The sequence below is a fragment of the Pagrus pagrus genome (genome assembly GCF_965226575.1).
Source record: "Pagrus pagrus genome assembly, chromosome: 18".
NCBI lineage: Eukaryota > Metazoa > Chordata > Actinopteri > Spariformes > Sparidae > Pagrus > Pagrus pagrus.
This window is the reverse complement of record NC_140202.1, coordinates 28,544,491-28,570,918: the sequence shown is the minus strand read 5'-3', so window position 1 is coordinate 28,570,918 and position 26,428 is coordinate 28,544,491. Positions and strand designations below refer to the sequence as shown.

General features: G+C 42.6%; 2 protein-coding genes and 1 long non-coding RNA gene across 8 annotated transcripts; 1 reads left to right on the top strand and 2 right to left on the bottom strand.

Moving 5' to 3' along the window:
• Positions 1 to 3,428: 3,428 nt before the first annotated feature.
• drc2 (dynein regulatory complex subunit 2) lies at positions 3,429 to 8,570 on the bottom strand. Of its 3 annotated transcripts, none has more exons than XM_084381369.1 (9): positions 8,462 to 8,570; positions 7,427 to 7,613; positions 6,734 to 6,901; positions 6,487 to 6,656; positions 5,185 to 5,335; positions 4,919 to 5,092; positions 4,520 to 4,738; positions 4,324 to 4,440; positions 3,429 to 3,946 (listed from the first exon to the last, which is right to left on the bottom strand). In XM_084381369.1, exons 2-9 carry the CDS (start codon positions 7,565 to 7,567, stop codon positions 3,659 to 3,661), a joined length of 1,428 nt encoding a protein of 475 aa, XP_084237495.1. In that variant the 5' UTR covers positions 7,568 to 7,613; positions 8,462 to 8,570; the 3' UTR covers positions 3,429 to 3,658. The 3 variants fall into 3 exon arrangements, with proteins under 3 accessions (XP_084237495.1, XP_084237497.1, XP_084237496.1); XM_084381371.1 differs by having other exon boundaries at positions 7,427 to 7,609; positions 8,462 to 8,542; XM_084381370.1 differs by having other exon boundaries at positions 8,448 to 8,524.
• LOC311273997 lies at positions 3,874 to 11,962 on the top strand. 3 transcript variants are annotated; one of them, XR_014624715.1, is made up of 9 exons: positions 3,874 to 3,962; positions 9,167 to 9,273; positions 9,368 to 9,426; positions 9,598 to 9,660; positions 10,727 to 10,873; positions 10,980 to 11,141; positions 11,397 to 11,470; positions 11,566 to 11,707; positions 11,826 to 11,962. It is a non-coding gene; the product is annotated as an uncharacterized lncRNA (long non-coding RNA). The 3 variants fall into 3 exon arrangements; XR_014624716.1 differs by having other exon boundaries at positions 3,882 to 3,962; positions 9,153 to 9,273; XR_014624717.1 differs by lacking the exon at positions 3,874 to 3,962 and adding an exon at positions 7,622 to 8,171 and having other exon boundaries at positions 9,153 to 9,273.
• On the bottom strand, positions 10,282 to 25,308 carry coch (coagulation factor C homolog, cochlin (Limulus polyphemus)). 2 transcript variants are annotated; one of them, XM_084381366.1, is made up of 15 exons: positions 25,212 to 25,308; positions 21,536 to 21,580; positions 21,362 to 21,406; positions 17,619 to 17,775; positions 16,405 to 16,538; positions 15,598 to 15,669; positions 14,730 to 14,786; positions 14,330 to 14,477; positions 13,375 to 13,478; positions 12,035 to 12,261; positions 11,821 to 11,935; positions 11,571 to 11,714; positions 11,334 to 11,490; positions 10,965 to 11,059; positions 10,282 to 10,880 (listed from the first exon to the last, which is right to left on the bottom strand). In XM_084381366.1, exons 2-15 carry the CDS (start codon positions 21,567 to 21,569, stop codon positions 10,708 to 10,710), a joined length of 1,662 nt encoding a protein of 553 aa, XP_084237492.1. In that variant the 5' UTR covers positions 21,570 to 21,580; positions 25,212 to 25,308; the 3' UTR covers positions 10,282 to 10,707. The 2 variants fall into 2 exon arrangements, with proteins under 2 accessions (XP_084237492.1, XP_084237493.1); XM_084381367.1 differs by having other exon boundaries at positions 25,216 to 25,307.
• Between the last annotated feature and the right edge of the window lie 1,120 nt (positions 25,309 to 26,428).

Genomic DNA, 26,428 nt, shown 5'->3' with positions numbered 1-26,428 from the left:
ACTCAGGACAGTTGACAGTAACGTCCCTGAGCTGTGTTTTAATGTGGACAAGACAAGGAGACCTTCTTCCATCGTGTTTGTGAATGTAAAGAGATCAGAACATTTTGGGGAGCGGTCAAATATAAGATGGAAGAACGGTATCTGTATCAGAGCCGGCCCAATGGGAACTGAGATGATTAACGCAGGCGCATCGACCGTCAGTCCGTTTAAATAATAACAAAATATGTCGTTTTTCTTTGGTATGATTACCACTGATATACAAATAACTCTGGAACCCAAGTTTTCTTATCAGGGTGTCAAACAAAAGCACATCAGAGCAAATGTTTGATCAGTAAATGGCTAACAGAGCTGTCAACGTAAGAATAATAATAATAATAATAATAAATCAACTTCATTCATACAGCAGCTTTAAAAACAGAGTTTACAAAGAGCTCTGGCAATCAAGCAAAAGCAGGAAAATAAAGAGTGAACAGTGGAGACGAGTCTGAGGCGAAAACAAGAGTCAAACAGTCGATATGAGTCATCACGAGTAAAAGAATAACAGTTGTAAAACAGACAAGTCACTGGAAAGTAAGAGAGAATTAAATTAAAAAGATAAATGCAGAAATAGAAATAAATGAAAGAATGAAAACAATAAGGAGGATTAGAGACGACATCACGTCAGAGGAATTAGAACAGATACAAAGATTATGAGCAGGAAAAGGAGTGAAGGACGATAAATAGATGAAAGATAACAAATAAAAACAGACATCACAAGGCAGGAAATCAAACCTGAGAGCAGCAGCAGGAATGAAAGATGAAACCTCAGTTAAAGGACGACTTCACATGAAGCACGTCTCTAAGTGTCTTTTAAGAAGTGATTTAAAAGAAGTGCAGCCTCGTCTCAGGTGTAACGATGCTGATGAGGTGACGTCTTCTCTTCAGGGAGAACAAGAGATACTTAAAACAGTTTGAGGCCTTGTATTCATTATGTTGAGCGTTCGTAGTGTTTTGGGCCCTCGGTGTGAACCTGGAGACGACTGATACTCCTCTCTGTCAGGATGAAGCCCGGCACACCTCGCTTCATGTCCACTGTACTGACTCACTGCAGGAGAAACAAGTTCTGTTGTTGTTCCTGTTTCTGTCTTGAAAAGACAATAAAGAAAATGAAGACAGTTTGTCTGTGACTGTCACCAGACAGTCAGTAACACTGCACATGTATACATATTGTAATACTTTCACTGTAAAGTGTCATAATAACACTTTACCACAGGACACTTGTCTCATCCAGTCAGCAGACTGCTGCTGATGGAAGGAAACAGGATGATGAAGCACGAAGGAGTCGCCACCTTGTGGCTGCTGTGTGACACGTTGACAGTACGGGCTCATCTCATTTCTCCACACGAGGACTTGTGACATGCATCATATTTAAGTGACGGGGCTGCAAAGCCTCGGCTCCTCTCTCCTCGTGTCTCCTCCTCGGAGGGACTAGGACGTGAGCAGAGGAGACAAGGGGAGGAATGGAGGCTGCATACAGTGAGAAATGAGACCAGACAAAACCACAGCAAGTGTGTGAGAGCGTCCACAACTCGTCTGTCCTGCTGAGGTCAACTGCATGATCCAAACTTAAAGGGACACTTCACCTAAAATCTGTCCACAAGTTCTGTTCATCATCTCCATTGCTGTGTTGTGTGTTGAGTGTGTTGAGTGTGTTGTGTGTTGAGTTGTGGGCTGTACAGATGTCTGCCTTCTCTCAACAGTCACCATGAACCTGTTACCAGGTACCAGGTAACCCACAGACCCTGTTGTCAGCAGTCTGATGAAGGGACACTTCTCTTTCTACTGAGCTGTATCACTGCGCAGAAGGAAGCCTGAATCTTCTCACGGTCCAGAGGTTGACTCAGAAATCCAACTGAGCACAGACAATAAAAGACCCCACACACCTTTCACATCCTACAATACTGACATAAGAAGGAGTGGAGAAGACTTGAAGTCCTGCCGGGACTCGTGGTGGCCAGCTGTAACTTGTGTCCCGACACAGGGAGCTTTTAGTCACTATATTATCTATGATATCTGTATTTCACTGAGTCCTCCAGCTGCTCTGCCTCAACTCTCTGTGATTTACAGAGTTTCCTGAAAGCATCCTGTAACTGCTGCTAACGTTAGCTACAAGTTAGCTCTGCTAATGAGGCTCAGGCTGGCTTTTAGTCGTTGGCGACAGCTTTGCTAAATAAAAGGCTGCAGACAGACGCAGAGCTGGACCGGTTGCTGTTGAATAGTCAGCAGACTGTTTATGTTTATACTTCTCATCCAACCACAATCAAATTCCCTCTATCCGGATGGTGCGATTTATCTGGATAGGTTTTTTCTTTTCTTGTTCTTTTTGAACGATGATAAGCCGGAATGAAATAGGAGTAACGAGGCTATTTTTAAAATGTGTTACGGCTCCCGCCATCATTTCATATTAGTGTGTGTGTGCGTTTGTTTTCTTTTCATGCAGAGTGAGCACTCCTGTTTCTCAAAAGATCGTGGCTCCCGCGCCTCAGTGGCTCCGCATCCCTGGCGTGGCAGCGAGGGATTGGCTGCTCCAGGAAGCGGGGACTGCGGGAGCCGGTGATGCCAGAGGACGCGGTGGATCGCTACCGTGAAGGCATCTGCCGAGATTAGAGCGCGTACATTTGTACCGTGAACTATTGGTGTGTTTGTTAGCCTGCGTGCGAGAGTGTTTGTGCGTAGGGAGGCAGGAGGAGTGAGCTGCCCTTTTCTTTACTTCTGTTTTCTCCTGTCTTTAATTAGGATAGGGAGCTGGTGCAGCACTTGTCTTTTTCTTTCTTTTCTTCCTATAGGGTTTAGGTAGTTTCGGACTCCAGAGTTTAGATCCGTGTTGTGTTTGGTGTTTTAGGCCAGGGCTCACCCTGAAGCCCCGCTTCCTCACGTGTATATACTGCACCTATTCCCTGTACATAACTGCACTTGTTCTGCCTGCCGTGTGATTATGATACATTGTTTTTTTTCTCTGAACTTACATCGTGCTGGGTGTTGGTGATTAATGTTGGGCTCGGCTCCCTAGGTCGAGCGGAACAAATGTAAGGAGTAGAAGTAAAAAGTCAGCTGAAAAATAATTACTCCAGTAAAGTATAGATACCCAAAACTTTTACTTAAGTAAGGTAACGAAGTATTTGTACTCAGTTACTTGACACCTCTGGTAATCGATAATGAAAACAGTTCTTGTAAGAAACCTGACGAGTCCAAACGAGCGCTATGATGCGTTCAGGAACACACAGCAGTTTGTTTGTTGCAGCTTTGATTGAACATGTTCAGATTGGAGGCACTGAAACAGACCTGATGGAGGTGATCTGATGACGACCTTCAGATGTTAATTTCTAACCTTTAACATGAATTTACAGTTTATTTAATACTTCATCAAAGAAAACAACTTTAGATCAAACTGAGTGATAATGACAAACTTTAATGGTCCAACTTGAAAGATGGTTGATTGTTGAGTCAAATACTGACGCTTTGGGTCGATCGACCGATCCAGCGTCAGTGTGTGACGAGCTGGGATGAGACTCAACAGTCAAACATGGTATAAGTTGGACCTTTAACAGGCGGTTAGGTCGTGTCATTAATTTCATGATGAACAGGTCGTCTTTACATTCCAGTGTTTTGTCCCATAGCTCTACAGTGAGTGTTTGACTGCGTGGACGCCCTCGATGACGGTGTGCCGTCTGTTGGTGTCCAGTGGAGCCGTGGTGGTCGGGGCCTGGGTCACGGCGAGCAGAGCGTTGGGTCCGTCGAGGGTGCTGTCGCTGACCGCCATGCCATCCAGGTGCTGACGCAGCAGGAGCCTGAGCTGCTGGTTCTCTCTGGTCAGGTCGTGTTTGTGTTTCTTGAGAGCTTCTCGCTGCAGCACGGCAGAGTTGATGCTCCTCGTCACCCGCTGCAGCTCCGGGAACGCTGACGCCCCCTACAGGTGGAAACAGGTCGGTGAGGACTACATATGCTGCTCACCTGCTTCTGTCTGTTTGTTTCAACTTTTTTCACTTTGTTGCTGCTCCGGACGCTTTACCAACCCAAAATGTGGCTATTTGTGGACTAATCTGTCGATTATTGTCTGAACTCATAAATTAGTTGTTTGGTCTCTAAAATGTGATAAAATAGTGAAAAATGTGGATCAGCGTTTCAACAACAGCCCAAAAAGCTTCAGTTTACTGTTATAGAGGACAGACACCACAAAACATTCACTCTTTTCACGCTGACATCACAAAACAAATTACTCAAACTCATCTATCATCAAAATATCAAACTAATCGTTGAACCGTTGCAGCTCTGATCACGTCCTACCTCTGCTGGTTGCTGCGTCTCTGTTCTGTGGTCCTCTGCAGAGAACAATGCTGAGACGTTCCTCTGCTTGTTCTCCAGCTTCTGACACATCTCGGCCACATGCAGAACCCTCTCGCCCTGCAGCGCCACAGAGAGAAGAGGTGAATGAGAGCAGAGAGCAGACAGCTGACAACAACCAGGCTGTGAGATGTTTCACCTTGGTGATGACTGCCTCCAGTGTCTTGGTGGTGTTGTGGCCCTGGACAGAGAGGTCGGTGAGCTGTTTCCTCGTCGCCTTCTGAGCCTGAGTCAGCTGCTCCCGGAGCTCGAGAGTCTTTCTTTTCACCTGGTCTCTGGCGGCTGTCAGGTCCTGCTCCACCAACTGGTTCTTTGTCTTTCTGGAGTTCAGCCTCTCCCTCAGCTGGATGACAAGATCCTGACAAAGGAAGGAAACAAGATGGAGAGGATGGAGATTAGCAATCCGAAGCTACGTGACATCATGCTAAACGTCTCGTGGACCCATCTCTGTTCAACTTCACATCTGACTCTGAGGATGTGAAGACACATTTGTGGACGCAGTTTAAAATCAGATGATTGATTGAACGGCTCCACCGACCTGCAGACTCTTCACGTTCCTCATGTCTGCGTTGGTCTTCTGGATGCGTTGTTGGTTGTTGGCGAGCAGATCATCGACCTTCTTTGTTTCAGCGCTGCAGAGCTTCACTAGCTCCTGGTTCTGGAGGCTCCTCTCCTCCAGCTTGTTCTTGTTCTCCTGGACCAGAGCAGCTACCTGTCCACAGAGAGGAGACAGGAGACACACCTGTCTGTCAGACACATGTACGTCAGACTGGAGGAACAGAGGGAGCTGCTTCTGTCAGATACCCTGTCGTTGTGAGCGCTCTCGTGCGCTGTGATGCTGTCATCGTACAGTTTGTGGATCTCCTCCATCGCCACTTTGTGTTGCTGCTCCAAAGAGAACATGGCGTCCTCCAGATCAGCTCGCTGCTGCTGACGGCTCGCCTGCGTCTGCTTCCTGAAACACAAAGATTACAGATCAGCATGCAGCACAGTGATGCTAACTGAGGATTTTAGTGACGCCACCACTTCTTCTTCTTGTAAACAAGGTTTTTCAACCTGTAAATCTGAATCTTAACGTCCACCATCATTACGTCAGAGTAATGAATACAGACGACCACCACCAGCTGGTGTGGAGAGTTATTTCCTCTGTCATGGTGCGAAAATATAGAAAATATTTGCTTGCACAGCACGCAGCTGTCAGCGTCTACCTGAGGCTGACCGGGGCCCAGTTCTCAGCTGCAGAGCTTCTGTCCATCTGCCTCCACTGAAATTAAAATCAATAAATAGTAACTGTGACCATCAGGTAGACGGAGACTACCAGATGAAAAGATCTTTCTCTGTGATCTGATGCAATAAATGGATCAGAAGCTGAAATAACATCATGATGTCGCCTTGGAAAAACACTCTGTCAGGTCTGTCGGCCAGACGACAAGTGAACTACTTTTAAAATGTTTGTTCCCTGAATGGAGTTTGGATCGATCAGAGCTGTGCTGAGACATATTTCCATGACTTCCTCGCTCACTTTCCTCCCACCAGCTCCTTTATGTGTGTTATCGTTCAGCTCTGTGTGTCTGCAGATTACTGATTATCTTCCACTGTTGCTCATGAATGTCTGGACATCAGAGATGTTAACGTCATGATGTCAGTGTGAACATCAACACTGATACTTTAAACACAGCTTCACGAGAAAAAAACTCATGATGGACAGTTTTTTGATCAAAATGGACACAGCAGAACCGGATTTCGTCTTTTGTATTCCACACATTCTTCTTGTCAAAACTCCGTCCCTACATTACCCACAATGCAACTAGAAAGTGTGTTTTGCTAGCAGCAGCTAATGTGCAGCTACAGAGGTGCGCTCAGCTCACGTCTCTCTAACTTCACACCAACACATTTGTTTCTGTTTCAAACTTGAACCTTCAACATCACTTGAGGCGGTCTGAGCCTTCACACTGCTCCTCTGGACACACTGAAGCAGTCACACTACTTTAACATGGAAACCTGGATCACTGGAGTGTTTAACCATCAGTGTGTTGGTGGTTCTGGTGCTGCTGTAATGAACCCTGCAGTCAGTCTGTAGGGGGCGCTGTGGAGCCTCACACTGACCTCTCAGAGCTGAACATGGAGCTGAGGTGCTGCAGGCCGTTCTCCCACTGCAGCTGCACAAAGGTCAGCCGTTTATGTTGCTGAGCCCGCAGACGCTCCAAATGCTGCAGGTGAACCCGCCGCACCTGAGCGGACTGACGCTCCGCCTCCTGCAGGTCGGACTCCAGACTCTGCAGCACAAACAAACAGGAAGTCAGACTTGTTGACATCCAGCATGAAGCAACAGAAGGAGGAGCTGTTCGTTCACCCTGATGACGCTGTCCAGGGCGTCCAGGTGTCTCTCAAACGTCTGACTGAGCACCGCGACGTCTTCACGCAGCTCGGCGGTTCGAGTCTGACGGAGGATCGACCTCCAGCCTTCGTTCAGCTTCAGCAGGTTCACCGCCGTGTTCCTCTCCTCCCTCTGCAACTTGTCCTGGTTTCAAACAGAGGACCATCAAAGAGCTGACACAGAAAATACTGATCTGTTTTTGGTGTTGGCTGGATACTTTATTGGCTTCATGCACAAGTATAAAAACTGAATTTTGATTTGAAAGAGCGACATTTTATTGTGAAAATGTGAATGTTCTTGTTTCTGGTGAAAAACATTGAAACTTCTCAATGAACAATGATTAAAATGTCCAACAGCTTGTGTTAAAGCCACAGTTAAATTTGAACAACTGAAAGGAATCAAAGTGTCAGTTGAAGGTTAATCAATTAATTTCTTTATGTAAATAAAAGTGATTGAAAACAGTTGAACTGCTACTTAAATTGTAATGAGTGGATAAAAATACGCAGACTGTCAGCTGAGCCGTCAGACATGTTTCAGATGAAAGCAGCTGAAATGTTATTTTACAGTTTAGAGTGATGAAACCAGTGGAAGCACCAGACACAGTTTGGTTGTCAGCTGAGCTGTTTACCTGTCGGTTCACCTGTAAATACAAATCTCAACCTGAGTTACCTTCAGAAACTGAGTGAGGATCTCTTCTTTCTGCTTGGCCATCTCCTCCTCAGCCTGAGCTCTCTGCTGCAGGTACAACAGTCTCTCCTCCTCCGTCTTTCCTCCACCTTTACCTCCACCTTTCTTCGCTTTCTTCGGCATGATCCCTCCTCTTCCTCTTCACTCTGCTGCTTTGTTTGATATCTGGCTACAAAACACCAGAATTTGGCTGTTTAACTTCAGAGTTCAGACCTAAAGTTAATGCTGATAATGAGTTAGACAAAATAAAGTTTTAGAAAACTCATGCACATATTCAGACACATCAGCTGTTTTAAAAATATATTTTACACAAACTGATTTAAACAAATATATTTTTGGTATTTTGATTTCAGCAACAGAGATCATGATAAAGAGGACAATAAAACAACAAACACAAAAAACATTTAACATTAAACACAAGAGAAAAACAAGCATTATGTTCCAACAGTGATGCATCTGGTTTGCTTTGAGTGACACTGAAATATCTAAAATATCTAAAAATAACCAAAAACCAAATATGAACTCAGTTTAAAATGTTAGACAAGCGTACAATCTAAATATTATAATTACATATTTTTTTAATCTTTATATAAAACATTTATATTTCCTAAACTCCCAGAAACCCCCAGAAATATTTTCCTTTTTGATGAATATGAGGTTTCAGTAAATGACAATGACACTTGAAGGGTCCATTCATGCAACTACAACATCTGGTTTGAACTGTAAGGTGAGTTTCCAACAGGTGAGAGCAGCAGGTAACCTAATGACTCACGTGGAGTCTTCAAGGACACACGTATAAAAACACAGCGAGGAGCGTTAGCTTCAGGCTCAGCGGTCTGTAGACCGGCCAGTGTGAGGAGCTAATGCTAATGTAGCCACCGTGAGCTAGCTACAGTTAAACGAGTCTTTTCCCGCGTTCATATTTAAATGACTGACATTAGATTAAACACGGAGCACGAGACGTTCATCAGACATGAAGCAGCTTCTGTGTAACACCTGTTACCTGCTGTCACTCACCTGTGAGACCGGTGAGAAGGTGACCCGAAACATGTACTGGATGTGTTTGTGTTGCGTCTCCCAGGCAACAGCTCGAGGGACGAGCCGCCATGTTGGGTCCAAACCAACTTCCACGGATCCGCCATGTTGGGTCCAACCCAACTTTAACCAGGATAAAACTGACTGGATACTGTCGATGTTTCATATTCACAGATGTGTTGTTGTTGTTTCAAAGGTGACCGAACTGTCATGGCGTCTATAATGATCCGGAAATAGTTTTACATATTGAAAAAAGCTTAAAACTCTTAAAACTTATGTTGATTCAATTAATTTAAATATAATTTTGCATTAGTTTTTTGTTTTATTTTATTTTTCTCCTTGTTGAAATATATATATATATATATATACACACACACATATATATATATATGTATATATGTATATATACATATATATGTATGTATATATAAAGTTTAAAATAACAAAATTATATATCTGTATCTTGATAGAGATATAGATATATTAATAAAAATATTGAGCCTGTGACCAAAATGACAGATGAAAATGACATTAGTAAACCACATAATGAAGGAATAATAAGAGTTGAGCCACATATTTGGCTGATGTCTCAGTTTATCCAGTGATCTGAGTCTGTTTGATGCAGTCAAGTTTTTCTTTTCAGTGTGAAACTTTTCAGTTTCTTCTGTAAAAGGTTGTAATCTGCAGTTTGGACACCAGACGGCACCATGTTCCTGTCTCACTGAGCTGCAGGACAGACATCGATGGACAAGGCGTAAAAATAACTACTCTTTATTGAGACACAAGGAAAACAGGTAATAAATACAGAAAAAAGGACAGAATCACCATTAAACATCCAGATCGTACAGAAGGTTTAATTTACACAATGTTTTCTATCTGTTCTTTAAGTCTCCTCCGAACATGCTGGTCCAACAGGACCACGTTTCCCAAAGCAAAGAACCAAACAGGTCATTTAAGCCCTTTAAACACAAAGCATCCATCAGGTTTCAGTCTATTTCTATAAAAAGCAACTCTTAGATAAAAACAAAAGAAAATCTCATTCATGCATATGAAGTATTGAACTGTGCTCTCAAATGAACAGAGTGTAACACAATGTTTGATATTTTGCTGTTTGACAGTCACAGTGAGGAGACGGTGAAACAAAGAGCCGGGAATCGAACTGTGGATGTTTCAGTGACGAGGTGTGTGCTGTAACACCGAGGCTGCCGAGGCGCCTCAACTATTAGACGTGTTTCACTGTCAAAGCCTTCTGTGTGGAGCAGTCCGTCCAAAATCTAAATGAAACTGCGTTATTAATTCACCTGGATCACAAGAAGACATTTCAGCCTCGGATCAAAGAATTTAGGTCGTCTTTATGGGAAAAATCTGCAATTCAGATTACTTTTGAAAAACTGGAAAAATGTTTCTTTCCCAAAGAAAAACAATCAAATTTAACATTAAATAAAGTTATTTGACTTAGAATCTTATAATTACAAGATTTCTATTAGCGGTTACAAGTTTTGTAATTACAGAATCTGAATTTCATAATGACGAAACTGTTTTCTTGTAAATACTTCTTGTAACTATGAGATACAAAGTCATAATTACCGGATCTGACATCCAGTTCTGTTGGCTTTAATCAGCAGTTTGTTAGTGGATCAGTCGGGTTGATTTCATGTTTAGTCTCTATTTGATGTGAATTAGCTTCCTTAGCTTCAGATGAGCTCTGCAGGACAAAGCGTCTCTGCCTCAGCCAATTACACAAGTGCTTATCCCAGTTCCTTTAAAGTTAAAATGAATAAAATTGAGCTAGAAAATGACACTCGATGTTTACTGTAGTTTTTATTGTACAACAGGTGATTGCAGGATCAAACACAGTGACAGGATTGTTTTATTGATTTCCCAACGTCTCCTTCATTAAATAGAAAAGGCTTTTTGGTATATATGTGATTTTCTATGTTGTGTGTCTTTTATATACAAGTGTCGTCATGTGTATGTATCAGTATTGGTTGGTATATGTGTACAGTATATATACAATGTGTGCGTGTGCTTCTATCTTTGTGAAAACATTTTGTCAGGTTTTAACTTTAAAGGCTGTTTGAAAGTTCAGACTCAGTTGTGTAGAAGTACAAATGTGTCCTGTTGTGTTCAGAGGACATATTTCTCTACCTTAAAGTCTCCCAGCTGGTTCAGACTTTAAGTTTTGTGTTCGGTCGTCATCACAAGTGCAGAAGAACACACGAGTGACCTCAGTTGTTCTCTGTGAAGTCTCGGCAGATGCCTCGGACCAGCAGAGGGATGAACTCGGCGAGGCCGGTGAACTCTCTGGTGAAGAAGGTGTGGCTCTCCTTCGGCTCCGACGCCATCGCTCTGAGGTCATCCAGGGGCGCCCAGGCCACACCCACCGAGAACATGGTGATGCCTGGTGATTTGAAAGAGATGCAGATTTTAGAAGGAACTAACACAAACTGTTTGTTGTTTCTTTATTATTATTGTTAACACGCACCTTGTTTCTGTGCAGCTGACGCCGGGCGTGCGACATCATCATACGATTGGCCGTCTGTCACAACAATGAGGAAGTTGCGGCCCGGTCCTGTCCGCCTGGTGGAGAAAAAATGAACATGACCTGAGACCCTCTCTGACCTCCAAACATTACCCTGCGACTGGGTCACTTCTTCCAGCAGTGAGTAGCTTCTTCAGTTATTTCTGTCGTCTCACAGACGTCACGTGACCTCACACGAACACGTTCAAGTGCGCCACCCAGAACGTGTTCAGTTGACACCAGCCTGGACACGTTTTGTGTGGCGTCACCCGAACATGTTGGTGTGAGGTAATGGCTCCCCAGATGGGATGGGTTCGTGTGAGGTGGCGTTACCTGAACAGGTTCTGGGTGGCGTAGCTGATGGCTCCTCCTGTGGCCGTTCCTCCACTCATGTAGGGGATCCTCTTCAGAGCGTTGATGGCGTCGTCTTTGGTCGAGTGGTCGTACAGGCCGAACTCCAGTCTCTGATCGTAGGTGAACTGCACCGCACCTGAACATCCAGCACACAGTCGGTCAGCCAATCAGCTCGTCAATTAATCAATCAAATCATTGTGATGCCGTGAAGCTGACCGATGCGAGAGCCCACGTCTGAGATGTCAAAGCTTCTGGCGATTCCTGCGAGGAAGTCCAGGACCAGCTGGAAGTTTCCGTCTCCGACACTGGATGAGCCGTCGATGAGGAACCCGATGTTTACAGAGTTGTAGCAGGTTTTACCTTCAAAACACATTTTCTCAGCGTGGCACTCGACTTTTTACCACCGTGAATTAAACATGTACACAAACTACCTGTGGTCTTATAACATGTTGTGTTTGTGTCTTACTGCAGAGCAAGCTGTCCAGCGCACAGAGTCTCTGACTGAGAGGTTTGACATGTTTGGTGGTGCTGAACCAGCTGGGGATCGAATACGTGAAGAAACCGTTGTCTTTACACACCGCCTGCAGGAGGAGGGAGGAGACGTCAGTTGTCATGGAAACATGTTGAAGATCAAAACCTTCAGCTGAACTTTAATGATTAAGAATGAATACAGCGCAGACCTTCCTGGTGAAGTCCTTGTCTCGCACCATGCTGAGCTCCTCAGGCGCCGGTTTGGCCACAGACACCAGGAACACGTTGATGCCAGACTCTCTGGCCAACATGGCCGCCTGCTCCAGGTCGTCAGACGGCCAGCCATCAATCAGCACCATCATCACCCGGGGATGACCTCGCCTCCCCCCGTTCTCCTGGGTGAAGAAGGTCTCCGCCGTGTGCATGATGGCTTTACCTGCACGAGGACAAGAAACCAGTCAGAGACATTTTCATATGATGTTAACATCATTAACATATTCCAAAGGCTCATGGGAAGTGTAGTTGATGGATGTTAAAATGATTCTTGTTTCATCTTGATTAAAGAGGAGAGGGGGACTGTGTTTGCCTGATGCCTGATGTTAAAGATGTCGGCCATTTTATTTATCTCGTTGCTGACGTACCAAGATTTGAAACTTCAACACAATACTCACATTAAAAAATTATACTCAATACTTCTGACAACAACATTATTACTTTCTGGGTTCATACATGTTTATTAATAACTATCATTTGATTTTATTCTACAAAAACTTTAAATATTTTTGTGTAACTGTTGTAAAATGACTTTGATTCTTTAAAATTGTGTAGTTTTCAAACTGTTCAACACATCCCGCCTCTTATGAAATGCTTTATTTAGTTTGCTCTTTTTCTCATATCGTACAGCCTCAGTGTTAATTAAACATGTTCATCACGTCAGTCTTCAGTTTCTGTGATTTCTACAGCTTCATGTTTCTGTGATGGAATAAGTGGAACAAACACATCATATACATACAGCAACGATCAATTTAGGTGATTATAGAAAGTTGTGTGACGCAAATGTTCTTTGTAGCATCTTAACTTCTTCTGACTGATTCTGATTGATAACAGCTGATCATTTTAATAGGGCTCGTTTGATACAGCCATTGGACTCAGTCACAAACACTACGATGGGAAAGTCTCAAGGAAAGTCTAAGGAGCTCAGCATTGATCTGAACAAGTCAGGAGAGTTAGTTACAGGTCCCAACATCAACTGTGAGCATAACGGCTGGACCAGGCTAGAAGTGAGGGTTTCGAACAGCCTTCCTAAAGTCCTGACTTGAACCCCATCGAGAACATGTGGACCGTGCTGAAGAAACGAGGAACACATTTAGTTAAACTTCACGATTCTGTCAAGAGCAGTGGTTAAAACTTCATCCAGAGGACGACCAGGAGCTTGTGGATGGAGATCAAAAGCAGCTGAGCTGCTGAAAATGGCCAAGAGACATTTAATACGTGTAAAAAAATTAATTGTGTGTGTGTGTGTGTGTGTGTGTGTGTGTGTGTGTGTCACCTGTGTTGGTGTCTCCTCCCAGGTAGGCGAGCTCCTTGATGGCAAACAGCAGCTCTTTAGGCTGAGTGTAGTTAATCAGTAAGAACTCAGTCCGGGGAGTGGCGCTGTGCACACACACACACACACACACACACACACACACAGATTACACAGATGTAGTGGAGTACAAGTATAAAGTAAAAATGGAAATACTCGAGTACAAACTTACAAACAAATCTACAGAATTCGTCTGATTTACGTTCAGAATTCTGCTCTTAGATTTTATTTCTTTATGCTTCAACCTGAATCTGTTAATTATTTACAGCAGGGGTCTCAGACTGGGAGAAGTGAAGAAGAAGCAGCTGTTAGATGAAGAACATCTCCAACTTCTCATCAGGTGACGACTCTTGTTCCCTCATTAACATCATCAGGTTTCCTGTTGTGAGTTGAAATCTGACATATCGCCAAACAGACGTGTTTGCTTTTGCTTTGACAACAAATCCTGGTCATCGTTGTGTCAGTCGGCTCTCTACGTGCTGACTCCTGTGACTCTGCTGCTGCAGGAGGAGACACCTCCGGTCGTAGCGTCCATCGTCAGACTGTTGATTTATTGAAAAGCAGAACGACGCTGGACGAGTAGTGTAACTGATAACAGACTACCACGGCGAGCGAACTAATGTGCATCACGTGTTTACTGGTGTTTGCAGAAGTGCTGAAAGGTGTCTGACCAGAAATAAAGATACAACATCTGCACCAACTGCTGTTTGCATTTCTGTATTATTATGTTAATAACAGAAATAAAAACTACATTTTCAGAAATATTGTGTCTTCTTGTAGCACTTGAACTGATGATGATGTCAACAGAGGCCCCAGATCATTTGAGTTTGAGACCCCTGATTTACACCACTGCTCAGAAGCTGTGTGTGTGTGTGTGTGTGTGTGTGTGTGTGTGTGTGTGTGTGTGTGTGTGTGTCACCTGGCCTGGATCAGTCCTATATGTGGTCCCGTTTGTCCGACTCTCAACATGGCCGCCAGCTTGGCAACAAAGTTCTTCTGGAGGTTGAACCGCCGCTGCCCAATGTTGTTACTGCTGTCGATCACCATGGCGATGTCCATCTGACAGTCTGCGCGCGCACACACACACACACACACACACACACACACACACACTTTATGTTTGTATACATTTCCATTCTATCACGTTACGAACATCTGCATTGAAACAAGTTGCAGCTCAGACACGTTGTTCACGTCCTTATTGTAGTTTCCTTGTTTTCCGTCTCTTACTTGGTTTATTTTCACCGTTAACGCACAACACAAAGAAAAATCCCCGCTTGTGAAAAGCTACTTGACGATAAAACCTGACTTCAGAATACCTTTATTTCCGCCTGTCGGAGGTTTCTTCGCTGATGGCTTCTTCGCTGGTTTCTTTGCTGCAACACAAACACACACAGAGGTCATCTCACAGTTGGTCTGGTGGAAACATCACACTCCTGTTGTGTCTGGAAGCTTCGGGAGAAGAAGACGACTCTGACAGCAGCAGGAACCATCTGTTTATTTACCTCTGGGTCACTGCGGTGAATTCCCTAAATAAGCCTGCTATTCAAATAAAGACGGAGCCTGAAATAATAGACCAGCATGAAGATGGAAGGAGGATGGACTTATCTGTACTTTATCCTCATAATGCACAATTTCACAGCACTAATTGTCTCCAGTTGTTTCTACTGAGCTGCGTTTCTTAACCACAAAACTTCCTGCAGATGTTTCATATTAGAAATTAAAATGCTTCTTGAGCTTGATGGGGTTTTAAATCTGAAAAATCTTTCCAGGACGTCGAGTTTCATTAACAATCAAAAGATGGTGAACCTGGACTGGGCGGAGTTAATCACTGAGGACAGTCTTATTGTTAATGAGAGAAAGCATAAATAAAGGCCCCAGTGTGACTCTGCTGCTGTACTGATTGAGTTAATGCTGTCGAAATGGACTTCATGCTGAATTTATCAAGACGACAGCTAAAAGTGGAGGAAGTTTATCAGCAGCAGCAGATCAGAAAACAGGAAGTACTCTTATTTAAATATGACCAATCAGAAAGCAGGACAACCTAATATTCAAATAAAGGCCTGGTCTACGTGAGGTTAATACAATCTCCAGATGTTATTTAAGAGTTTGTAGTATTTACAATTTGAGTTTCAGTAGTTGCAGTACTACAGTGTACTGTAGTATCAGGTCTGTATATTAACCTACCTGGTTGTGCAGCAGCAGGCAGAGCGGTGGTACTGGTGTCACTGGTCAACTCCAGGGGAACATTGACTGGTTCTGGTCACACACACAACAACAATGTAAGGATCGTTTGAAGCCATAAACAATGATTCTGTCTGTCCACTAGGAGGCAGCAGAGCTGGCACACACTGACCCCACACCTGATTGTCCTGGTTAATAATCCGGTTAATATGTAACAGACAAGCTGCAGCCATCTTTAATATATTTCTTTAAAAAAAGTTTTAAAAAGTTTAATCTTTGGACAAAAACACTGAATAATGTTAACGACTAGTAACATTAACATCTCTGCTCACCTGAGCGTTACAGAGGCTGAACATGAAGGAACTTAGCAGGGACAGGAAATGAACACTTAAAGCTGTATTAACTGGGTTTTAGCCTCTAGAGGGCAGTAAAGCTCGCTTAACTCAACATCTGCTGGACAGCTACAGAAGAAGTTCAGAAGTGGAGCCTGAGTTGGTTTGTTTGTTTTTTTATTTGCAGCAAAATTCTGGTTCTGAAGTTAAAAAATGAATTTTCAGTCTCAATTTTAAAGTGTTCAGAAAAACACAAAGTTTAAACTGACAGGTGAGATTCTGTTGAAAGCTCCTGAATAAGCCTGTAGGTGGAGCGTGAGTGGAGACTCGTATGTGTCCTTCACAGCAATGTGTGATTTTCACTCTTGACATTTTTTGATTAATCGATTCATTGCTTGATCTATAAATCATAAAAAGTAAATTTATCAATCCAAAAAAAACAAACCAATCGATTAATGACCGAAACAGCTCCACCTACTGCTGAGGCTGAAGGAGGCGGTCCAGCGGGTCAGGGCTTGTGACTGGATGCCGTGGGAGTAGGAGCTCACGTAGTTGAGTCGTCCCTTCTGCTTGTGAACTTTGACGGGGCCTCCAGACGGACCGAGCGTCCCCCTGAAGAGCCGAGACACGAAACAGGAAACAGTTCACCGTCGTCAGCTGATGATCAGAACAATTTACTGTGATTACAGTTTATTACAACATGAGTCTTGTTTATCAGTATTATATCCACCAACAGCTAAAACCTCAAAGTAGTATCAAATTAATTTTTGGCAGTAAAAGTACTCAAGTATCAAAGTATATATTGTAATATAATATATTGACATGTACGTCTGTATAAACTGTGTACTGTGAGTCAGCTGATCATCACAGTCACTGTTTTTTTACCTGATTGATGAGAAAATCAATCAATTTAAAAATGTAATCTGTAAAGTAACTAGTAAATAAAGTTATCAAATAAATGTAGAGGAAGTATAAAGTAGCAGACTACAGTACTCGAGTTTTAGTACTTAGTTACATTCCAACATTGATAAAAATCTAATGTTCTTCATGAGATGAGTGAATGAAGTGAAGTTTATCTCGGCTGGTTTGATCCAGATCAGATCACAGTCCGTGTGAATGAGCATGGCTGAGCTGAAGCCTTGTTGTGGCTCCACACTGAGCCTGGATCTCTGCATAAAGCACTGGGAACAGGAAGGACTGTTCAGCGTGGTTTAAAAACGAGAATCAGACTTCAGAGAGAGATGTGTGAAACAAAAACAGACGACTGAAGAGGAGATATGAAGGATGGAAGTCAGTGTTTTCCTCTCGGGGCCCCCGCGGCCCTCTGCAGAGGAGGGGGGAGGTCATTCAGGGTTGAAGGATTAATCCTTCGTTCCTGCACATTCCTTCATGGTGTTGGTGTTTTGTTGAGGTTCAGCAGACAGCAGGACTCACGCTGCTCATTATTATGTCACGTCTGCAGCTGCTGCTGGTAGCACAACAGTGTTGATCCACGTGTCTGTAAATCTACACCCAACCACACCAGAAAACTCCAACCAAACCTCCAGACCTTCAGTCAGAACCTGAAGTCAAGTTCTGAGTGTCAGTTCTGAATACAATCAGTCATGTTGGGAAGTAAAGCAAGAAAAATTCAAACGTTTAAAACTTCAATCTGGAGAAAACCAGAGTGAAGACAGACAGCAGGTGTCTCACCTGTGGACAGCAGCTCCACAGATGGTGGAGATGGAGGCGTAGATCCCCGTCCCGAACACAGGCACTCTGCCCTGGGTGCAGTCGGGAGGACACAGAACCACCACGCTGTTCTCCGTCAGCTCAGCTCCACGGGTCGCACAGGTCACCGGGTACGCCACTGATCAGTAACAACATCAACGTTAATGATTGACAGGAAGTGTAGGAAAGAATCTGTCAACAATAAAGGTTTGAAATAAGAATCAATAACGTCTGTTGCCTTCATCTCTACTTTCTTCTTTGAGATTTATTTGAGTTTCTTTTTATATGTTGGACCCAAAAACCCAACAAACGCTCTCGTTTATATTTTAGACCGAAACACAACTCAAAGTTTGGTGTTCATGGTGATTACACAGAAGTTTAATAATTAGTGCCATATCGTCTATTCGATGTCCGAAACGTGAGTCTTATCCATCTGATAACATGTGAGCTCGACAAAATCAGTGTCTGTTTCAACTGATCCAACGCCACAATATCACCAGACTCCATTAACAAATCATGTGATTTTAAGAGTTGAGTGAGTGAAGTCTTACCTGCCAACATTTAGCAGCTGTTTGAACACAGTTTCAACTGATTTCACCATTTACACTCAATTTATAGAAGAAGATTTTTTTATAATGTCAAATTCTACAAATATTGATATAGTAGCCAATATAGGCTACTTCTTGGGGAAATCACCAGACTCCCTTAAAAAAACCGCTTAATTTAGTGAGTTGTTAGGAGAAACTTTAAAAACTTTGTGAAACGACAATTTTTTTATTATTTGTTCCTTCTTGTGAATTCAGCATTAAATGTTATATAATTAGTTGTTTTTTTCCCTGTACAAAGTCTCAGTTTGTCGTGTCTTACCTGCCAACATTTAGCAGCTGTTTGAACAGTTTCAACTGATTTCACCATTTACACTCAATTTATGAAAGAAGAAACATTTTATTTTAAACATGTCAAATTTTAGAAATACAGTACCGTACAGTAAACAGTTACCAATGTAGGGTACTTCTGGAGAAAATCACCAGACTCCCTTAAAAAATGTCTCAATTTAGTGAGTTGTTGAGTTAAGAGAAACTTTATAAACTTTGTGAAACGCTGTCTCTGACAAATTCTTCATTACTTGGGCCTTCTTGCAAATTCAGCAAACGTGCTACATTAATTTCTTTCTGTCTTTGTGTAAAAACATGGAGTCTGTTTGTCCCAGTGATGGACGGGTTTATTTCATATAGAGCGTGGACGTGAGATCTGATCTGGTCACTCAGGACGGATGTTGATACCAAGTCTGAGCGGCCTCAGTGAGTCTGTTAGCATGTACGGTACTTTTTAATAGACTTTGCTTCCAATACAGAAAACAATGAAACTCCATCTGTCAATGATGATGCCACATGATGATAATTAATAAACTAAAAATATCTTAATTTACCGCTCACTGTAGAATAAACTACTGAGTGGCTTTTAATTAGTGCATGAGAGGTCGAAGCTTTAGTAGTTTTTTCATGTAAAGCTCATAAAATAAAAGAAACTCAAGTAGCAGAATAAGTTATTGTATGGTAGAAATGTTTTCAGCAGGTTTTTAGTGCTGTTAACTTCTAAGTGATACATTTACAGATAAAATAATACACAGAACCCTTTTTAACAGGATAAAAATGACTCAAACTGGGAGAAATCAAGTGGATTTATGAGTGAGGGTAAAAAGGGTTTACTGTTACATAACGGTATTCATGAGAGACAGAAATCCATTGAAATAGAGCCAGAAAAACAAATGTGCTCTGTGAGGGACTGACACAGGATCTGTTTCATCTATCAGAGAGAAAAGACGGCGGTTATTTTAAATTTCAGACATTTTTATGATTCAGGCTCAAAATAAACACAGAAAAAAGTTCTGAGGACAAGTCACACAGGGAGGCCTGTCCACAGAGCGACAGAAATAATTCATCAAAGAAGAGAAGAAGAAGGAGAAGAAGAAGAAGAAGAAGAAGAAGAAGAAGAAGAGGACGGAGAAGAAGAAGAAGAAGAAGGAGATGAAGGAAGAAGAAACAGAAGGAGAAAAAGGAGAACAAAGAGAAGAAGAAGAAGAAGACGAAGGAGAAGAAGGAGACGACAAGAAGAAAAGAAACAGAAAAAGAGGGAGAAAAAGGAGAAGAAGATGAGAAGGAAGAAGAAGACGAAGATGACGAGAAGGAAGAAGAAGCAGCAGCGGCTGTCTGCTTCGTATCCACTTCGCCACAGATGAAACTAGAAAACAACACAGCTGCAGTCGTTGTTGGACAGCACCAACAGTCCCGTGTGACTGGGCCTTGAAGCACTGAGTGTTGTGTCCTCTGCTGTGTTGTGCTGCATGAACTCTGCAGCACTAACAGGACTACTTCCTGGATTCAACACCTAACCTTAACAGTCACAGCTGCTCTACATGGCTAACTGTCACCATGACCCACTGATAACTAACGACAATATTTTATAATGTTAACAATACAAAAACACACAAAAAACACATGAAACTGGTCTGAACCGTAATCTAATTCTACCGTTCACCATAAAGTCAAGTACTAATTCTCACAAACACGGTTTAAAAATGTCAAGAATAAACAAAATTGCAGATTTAAATCCAGATTTAAAATGAAGCAGAGCTCTGTTGCACCGTTAAAAATCAATCATCTCATCTCATTGTCTACCGCTTTGTCCTCGAGGGTCGCGGGGTGTTACCGCTTTATCCCCTTTCAGGGGGTTCATGGAGCCAATCCCAGTTTCTCTATGGGCGAAAATCAATCATAATAAGTTTATTAATGTAAACCAAAGTTAAAGAGTTTAATCTGTGTGCAGCTGCATCTGTGTCACTGCTTCCGGGTCAGATCCAGAACTGACTGGACTGGTATCTGGATAAAAGTTCAGCAGCATCATAACACTCTCTGTTTGAGTCTGTCCCTCACTTTATTCCACTAACTTTGATTATTCTGCTCAGTTCATTTAAATACGACAGCTTTGTTGAGAGTTGAACCTCCTCACAGTCTGAACTGGAGTTTAAAATTAAATCTCATGTGTAAAACTAAACTGAGGTTAAAAGAGTTAAAACGTTTGGTGCAGCAGAATTTAAACTTAAACAACAATTTAATGAGGTTTATCAGTTAATCCCTGTTGGTGTAATCCAGCCTAAGTCTAAGAGTTAATTTAGAAACACAAACACAAACACAAACATGTCCTCTGTTTGTTTCCTCTGGAGACATTTGTCCCTCCAGAATCTCGTCGGATTCATTTATCTAACAGAGTCTGTGTGACCTGCAGGTTAATTGAGCTCGAGCTCTGTTTAAGAAGAGGTCGCACTTTCAGACATGACAACAGACTGATTACAAAACACAACACTGTAAGAGGAACACAGACAGACAGGTGACACCGAGGACAGACAGGTAACACCGAGGACTGACAGGTAACACCGAGGACAGACAGGTAACACTGAGGACAGACAGGTAACACCGAGGACAGACAGGTAACACCGAGGACAGACAGGTAACACCGAGGACAGAAAGGTAACACTCAGGACAGACAGGTAACACCGAGGACAGACAGGTAACACTGAGGACAGACAGGTAACACTGAGGTCAGACAGGTAACACCGAGGACAGACAGGTAACACCAAGGACAGACAGGTAACACCGAGAACAGACAGGTAACACTGAGGACAGACAGGTAACACCGAGGACAGACAGGTAACACTGAGGACTGACCACTGGACTGTGAGCCAAACGTCGAGGCAATCAGGAACAAAAGGCCTGCAGAGAAACAGAAACAGAGATCACATTAATCTGCAGCCTCAAACTCTTCACCAGAGCCAAACTACAGCAGGTGTGTAACTGCTCTGTGGTGATTGGCTGACAGAATAGGACTAATAAACAGTGTACCTGTGAGAGGCAGCAGGACAGACAGCCGAGACATTTCTGAAACACCTGAAACAAACAAACAGTCAATAAATATGTTCACATGTGATCATAAACAGTAAAAATGAAAACCAGTCAACAATAAACAGTGACAGACTTTTGATTTTCAATGTCACATCCTGTTGCCACTAGGGGGCGCTATGACTGTAGGTGAATATTGGCATATTAACGTGTTCAAGTTGGGACTCTCATCAAACAAGAAGTTTTGGGCAGATTCGATCATTTAATGTCGAGTTACATCAACTTTCCTTCAACAAAACCTCAAGTTTTTAATAACCGTTCACTACAAAGACGTTCAGATTGGCCCGTGAAAATATGAAGTCAGTCGGGTCACAGCTGTCGGACGAGTCGTTAAAAGACAGCACATGCAAAAATGAGCAGAAGAATTCAAAATGGCCGACTTAACTCTGTTGTTAGGTAGTGGCACCAAGAGAGTTTTTTACAGATGGTGAGATATGTGCGCCGAATTTCATGTCAACCCAGCTGCAGGGGCTGTTGCATGAAGTATAAATCAACGTAATGTCCTGCTGCCACTAGGTGGCGTGTGACTTACAGTCTTGTGGTAGTTTTTATCGATTGCAAATCAGAGTTAATGTGCAAAATGTTTGATGGAAACAGATTTGCCGAATAAACTCTGACGTAGCGAACATTCAACTCACATGGCGTGACGTAGCCACGTAGCCTTCACCGCGTCGTCCTCATCCTCTGCTTTACGCAGCCCAGTTCATTCCCTCAAAACAGTTCATGGAAACGCACCAGTTGCATTTTTGGTTTTTTTAATTTGTTGATAACTTTCAATAGTTTGATTAAAACTTGCGTGACAGGACAAGTCTGGTGCAGATTCGACCATCGACAGTGGAGTTATAGAAATTAGATTTTTCGTGCCGCCGCTGCCACGGTTCCTGCTCGGGCCTAATAATACATTTTAATTTAAGCCAATTTTCACGGACAAAAAATGATGCGGTCGCACAACAAAGCAGCAGTAACACAACATCCGTCCAGTTAAAGGCAAGACAGCAAAGCTCGACACGACTGTTACAACCCAGGGGTGGGTCTAGGCCTCTGTGGGTGTGTCTGAATGAATGTGTGAGTGGATGATGTGTTGCAGGTGTGGTGCCGGATCCAGCCCCGATTGGTCCAGCCAGCGCGAGGGGGACCATACATGGAGGAACATCTGGGCCGGTCTCTCGTTATCGTCCTCCACTCCCAACCCGTCTGTTTTGTTCAGTTTACGCATGCAGCAGTGGGGGCGGGCTGCCAATTGCTTTGTCCTTCGTTTCTCCTGTTTGAGTAAGTAGGGACGTTAGACTTTGTATTTTGGTTTCCTCTTCTTTTGCAGGTCAGCCTCGGTTCTTCAGTTAGTTGGGTTATGTTTGTTATTTTGGCCTTGGCCCACCCGACGCCAATGCTGTTTTATGCCTAAGTTGTGTATCATATTATTTTTATTGTTTTGTAAATAAAATTGTTTGTTACATACGCACAAACCCGCGTCTCCGGTTCTCTGTGGCTTGGGAGTGAGGGAAGGTGGCCGCTTAATCATGTTATGCTCTAGGTTCTCCTAGCTCGGACGTAACGACACTGAGTTAAAAAGAAATCAGTTGAAGAGTTTAAAGAGAGAGAGAGAGGGTCCTTTAACAATATGTCAACTGATATCAGTCACCAAGTAAGGCACTGAAACAGTCAGTCAGAGGCCCAGTTATTAACTAGTTTGTTCACCAACAACCAACTAATCAACCAGCAGTTCATACACATGACACATGATCATAATCTAAAGATTAGTCAGCAAGATAGTAAACCAGTCAGCCAGTTAGAAAACCAGTTTGTCCCCATCAGGCAAGTTAGACGGGAGTCACAAGTTACCTCAGTCAGCCAATGAACTGTCTGGTTAACTGATTAACTGACTGATGCAGTGAAAAAAACAGTCAACCAGTAAAACAATGTGTGAAATACTCAACCAATCACTGGTCAGTCAGTCAGTCAGTCAGTCAGTCCACCAGTGACTAACTAAAAGCAAATAAACTTCATAAACTATTAGTTGCTGAAATTGTCAGTCAATGGGTAAACCAGTCGGTCAACTGGTCAGTAAATTAGCTGAGAATGAGTGGAGTGAAGAGACAAACAGTTAACGCAGTAAATCAGTCAGTACACCAGTTTATTTACATGGGTATCAAACCAGTTACCCACGAGGTGCACCATGGGTAAACCAGCTGGTACACCAGTTAAAGTTGAACAGCTTATCAAGGTCAATCTCCAATCAAACTAGTCATAAGCTTTTAAAAACTGTTAGCCAATGGGTATACAAGTCAGTCAACCAGTCAGTAAGACATCTAAACAAGGTCAGTAAACTAGTTAAGAGTGAGTGAACTGGTCAACCTGATGGTTAACTTTGTCAGTAGACCAGTTAATTTAGAGTCAATAAAATTATATGTTTTGAGTATAAAATGAGAATAAACTGGATGAATCCAGTCAGTAACATTTACCCAGTCAGTAAACCACTCAAACAGTGGGTAAACCAGCTGGAAACCAGTCATTAAATTCTTAAACAAGACCAGCCAACTAGTTAAGAATCAACCCAACAGTTAACTCAGTAAACCAGCCTGTACACCAGCATCTATGCATAATTATGAAACCAGTCAGCAAGTTAACCAGCTACCCATTTAACAAACCCCTCAAACAATGGGTAAACCGTCTGGTCAACCAGTCAGTGGAGAGTTAAACAAGCTTGCTAAGCCTACAGTGGACTCCGCTAGTCATGCACTATCAGTTGCTGCCATTGGCTAAAGCAGTCAGCCAACCAGTCGGTAAACATTTAAACAAGGTCAGTCAAGAAGTTAAGAATGAGTAGATTTGCTTGGTCAACAGTTAACTCAGTAAACCAGTCAGTAAACCAGTCAGTAAATTTGTGCATGATTATACCACGATTTTCACTGAGTAAATCTGTAAAACAAAATCAGAATAAACTGGATTTAAACTAGTCAGAGTGGCAGTAAACCACTCACACAGTGTGTAAACCAGCTGGTAACCAGGCAGTAAATACTTAAACAAGGTCAACTAACGTAACCATCAATCAATTCGTAAACCAGTCAGTTCAACAGTTAACAGAATGAATCAGCCTTAAAACAATAATTCAACCAGTCCGTAAACCAATCAGTAAATTAAGTATACTCAACATAAGTTAAGTGATTATGTTCAAGGTTAACGCAGTAAAAAAACAAAAAACAGCCATAACCTGTTGCTCACTAAAAATGCTACTAACCAGTCAACCAGTCCGTAAATAAGTGAAACGGCGAGTTAGTGAACTAGTTGGCAGCCAGAGAAGGAAAGAAATGGTCGGTAACAATCGGTAAACCAGTCAACCAGTTTCTGGTCAGTTAGTAAACAAAAAATGAATAAATCTACAAACAATAATTAAACCAGCCTACCAATTATTGGTCAGTCAGCAAACCAATCAGCCAGTTGGTGAACCAGTTAGTAAAGTAGTTAGAAGTATAAGTAGGAAAGAAAACAGTCATTAAGTCTATTATGACATTTTAAGTTGTGACCCGCCAGTCAGAAAGTCTCTCTGGATTTAAATCAGTCAGTCAATCATTAAATTAAAAAGTCACAGTCAGTCAGAAAGCAGTAAAATCAGTCTTCTTACTGACTGTTTCTCCAGTAGACGTCTCTGAGGAAAACTGTTCAGAGTTTATTCCCTGGAAGCAGCAGGCGGTAAGCTGATGATGCTGAGCTGGTGTCGATCGCCCAGCGAGGGAGTCAGCCCTTTAAATAAGCTCTCTCTCTCACACACACACCTTACAGTTGTGACATCAGAGGAGGAGGTGGGAGGGGCTTCACTGACAGGTCAACCTGAGAGGGAGAGAGACAGAGAGAGAGACAGAGGGAGAGACAGAGAGAGAGACAGACAGAGAGACAGAGACAGACAGAGGGAGAGACAGAGGGAGAGACAGACAGAGAGAGAGAGGGAGAGACAGACAGAGGGAGAGACAGAGAGAGACAGACAGAGGGAGAGACAGAGGAAGAGACAGAGAGAGAGACAGACAGAGGGAGAGACAGAGAGAGAGACAGAGGGAGAGACAGAGAGAGACAGAGAGAGAGACAGACAGAGAGAGACAGACAGAGAGACAGACAGAGGGAGAGACAGAGAGAGAGACAGAGGGAGAGAGACAGACAGAGAGACAGTGTCTTGTGTCTAATGACACCCAATCTGTGTATAAGAGAGAGACAGTTCATCAAAACACACACACACACACACACACACACACACACACACACACAGGGTATACAGTATAAATGTATATATACTTTTTTTATTTTTTATTGTATTATATTTGTACATATTTGATTCTGTGAGTTGTATTTGTTTTGTTTTCATTGACTCTTGATGCTTTGGCAACATAGTTCTGTAACATTCATGCTAATAAAGCGAATTTGAATTGAATTGAATTGAGAGAGAGAGACTCACTTTCTCACAAATTGTCCCAGAGAAGAATTATTTCCCAAATTTAAAGAAAAATCCCCGACTTCCTCCAACAAGACAAGTTAATCCCAATCCTTCTGGGAGAAGACGGCTCTGCTGTGGAACCAGCAGGAGGACATGTCACTGCATGTCACTGCATGTCACACATGAAGACATGTTTCAATGTGAAGACTGTAAGACTCATTTATTTCTGTTTGTTGATTCTATCCTTATTCTCATTATCACTTATTATTGTTTATTATTTTACACACACACACACACACACACACACACAGAAACATGCACACGAACACAATTATTTACTCTATTTATATATGTATATATTAACTTATGAAGTGTATTTTTGTCCTGTTGAATTGACCCTTTATGCTTTAGCAACA

Bases quoted from the DNA above. Each gene is read 5' to 3' on its own strand.
- drc2 (XM_084381369.1), bottom strand. From the start codon at position 7,567: ATGCCGAAGAAAGCGAAGAAAGGTGGAGGTAAAGGTGGAGGAAAGACG. The intron at 6,902-7,426 runs GTAACTCAGGTT...GTTTGAAACCAG, and splicing joins TCCTCACTCAGTTTCTGAAG to GACAAGTTGCAGAGGGAGGA. The intron at 6,657-6,733 runs GTGAACGAACAG...TTTGTGCTGCAG, and splicing joins CCCTGGACAGCGTCATCAGG to AGTCTGGAGTCCGACCTGCA.
- coch (XM_084381366.1), bottom strand. From the start codon at position 21,569: ATGTCTCGGCTGTCTGTCCTGCTGCCTCTCACAG. The intron at 16,539-17,618 runs GTGAGACACCTG...TCGGCTCTTCAG, and splicing joins TGTGGAGCTGCTGTCCACAG to GGGGACGCTCGGTCCGTCTG. The intron at 12,262-13,374 runs GTGACACACACA...GTCCTCGTGCAG, and splicing joins GGGAGGAGACACCAACACAG to GTAAAGCCATCATGCACACG.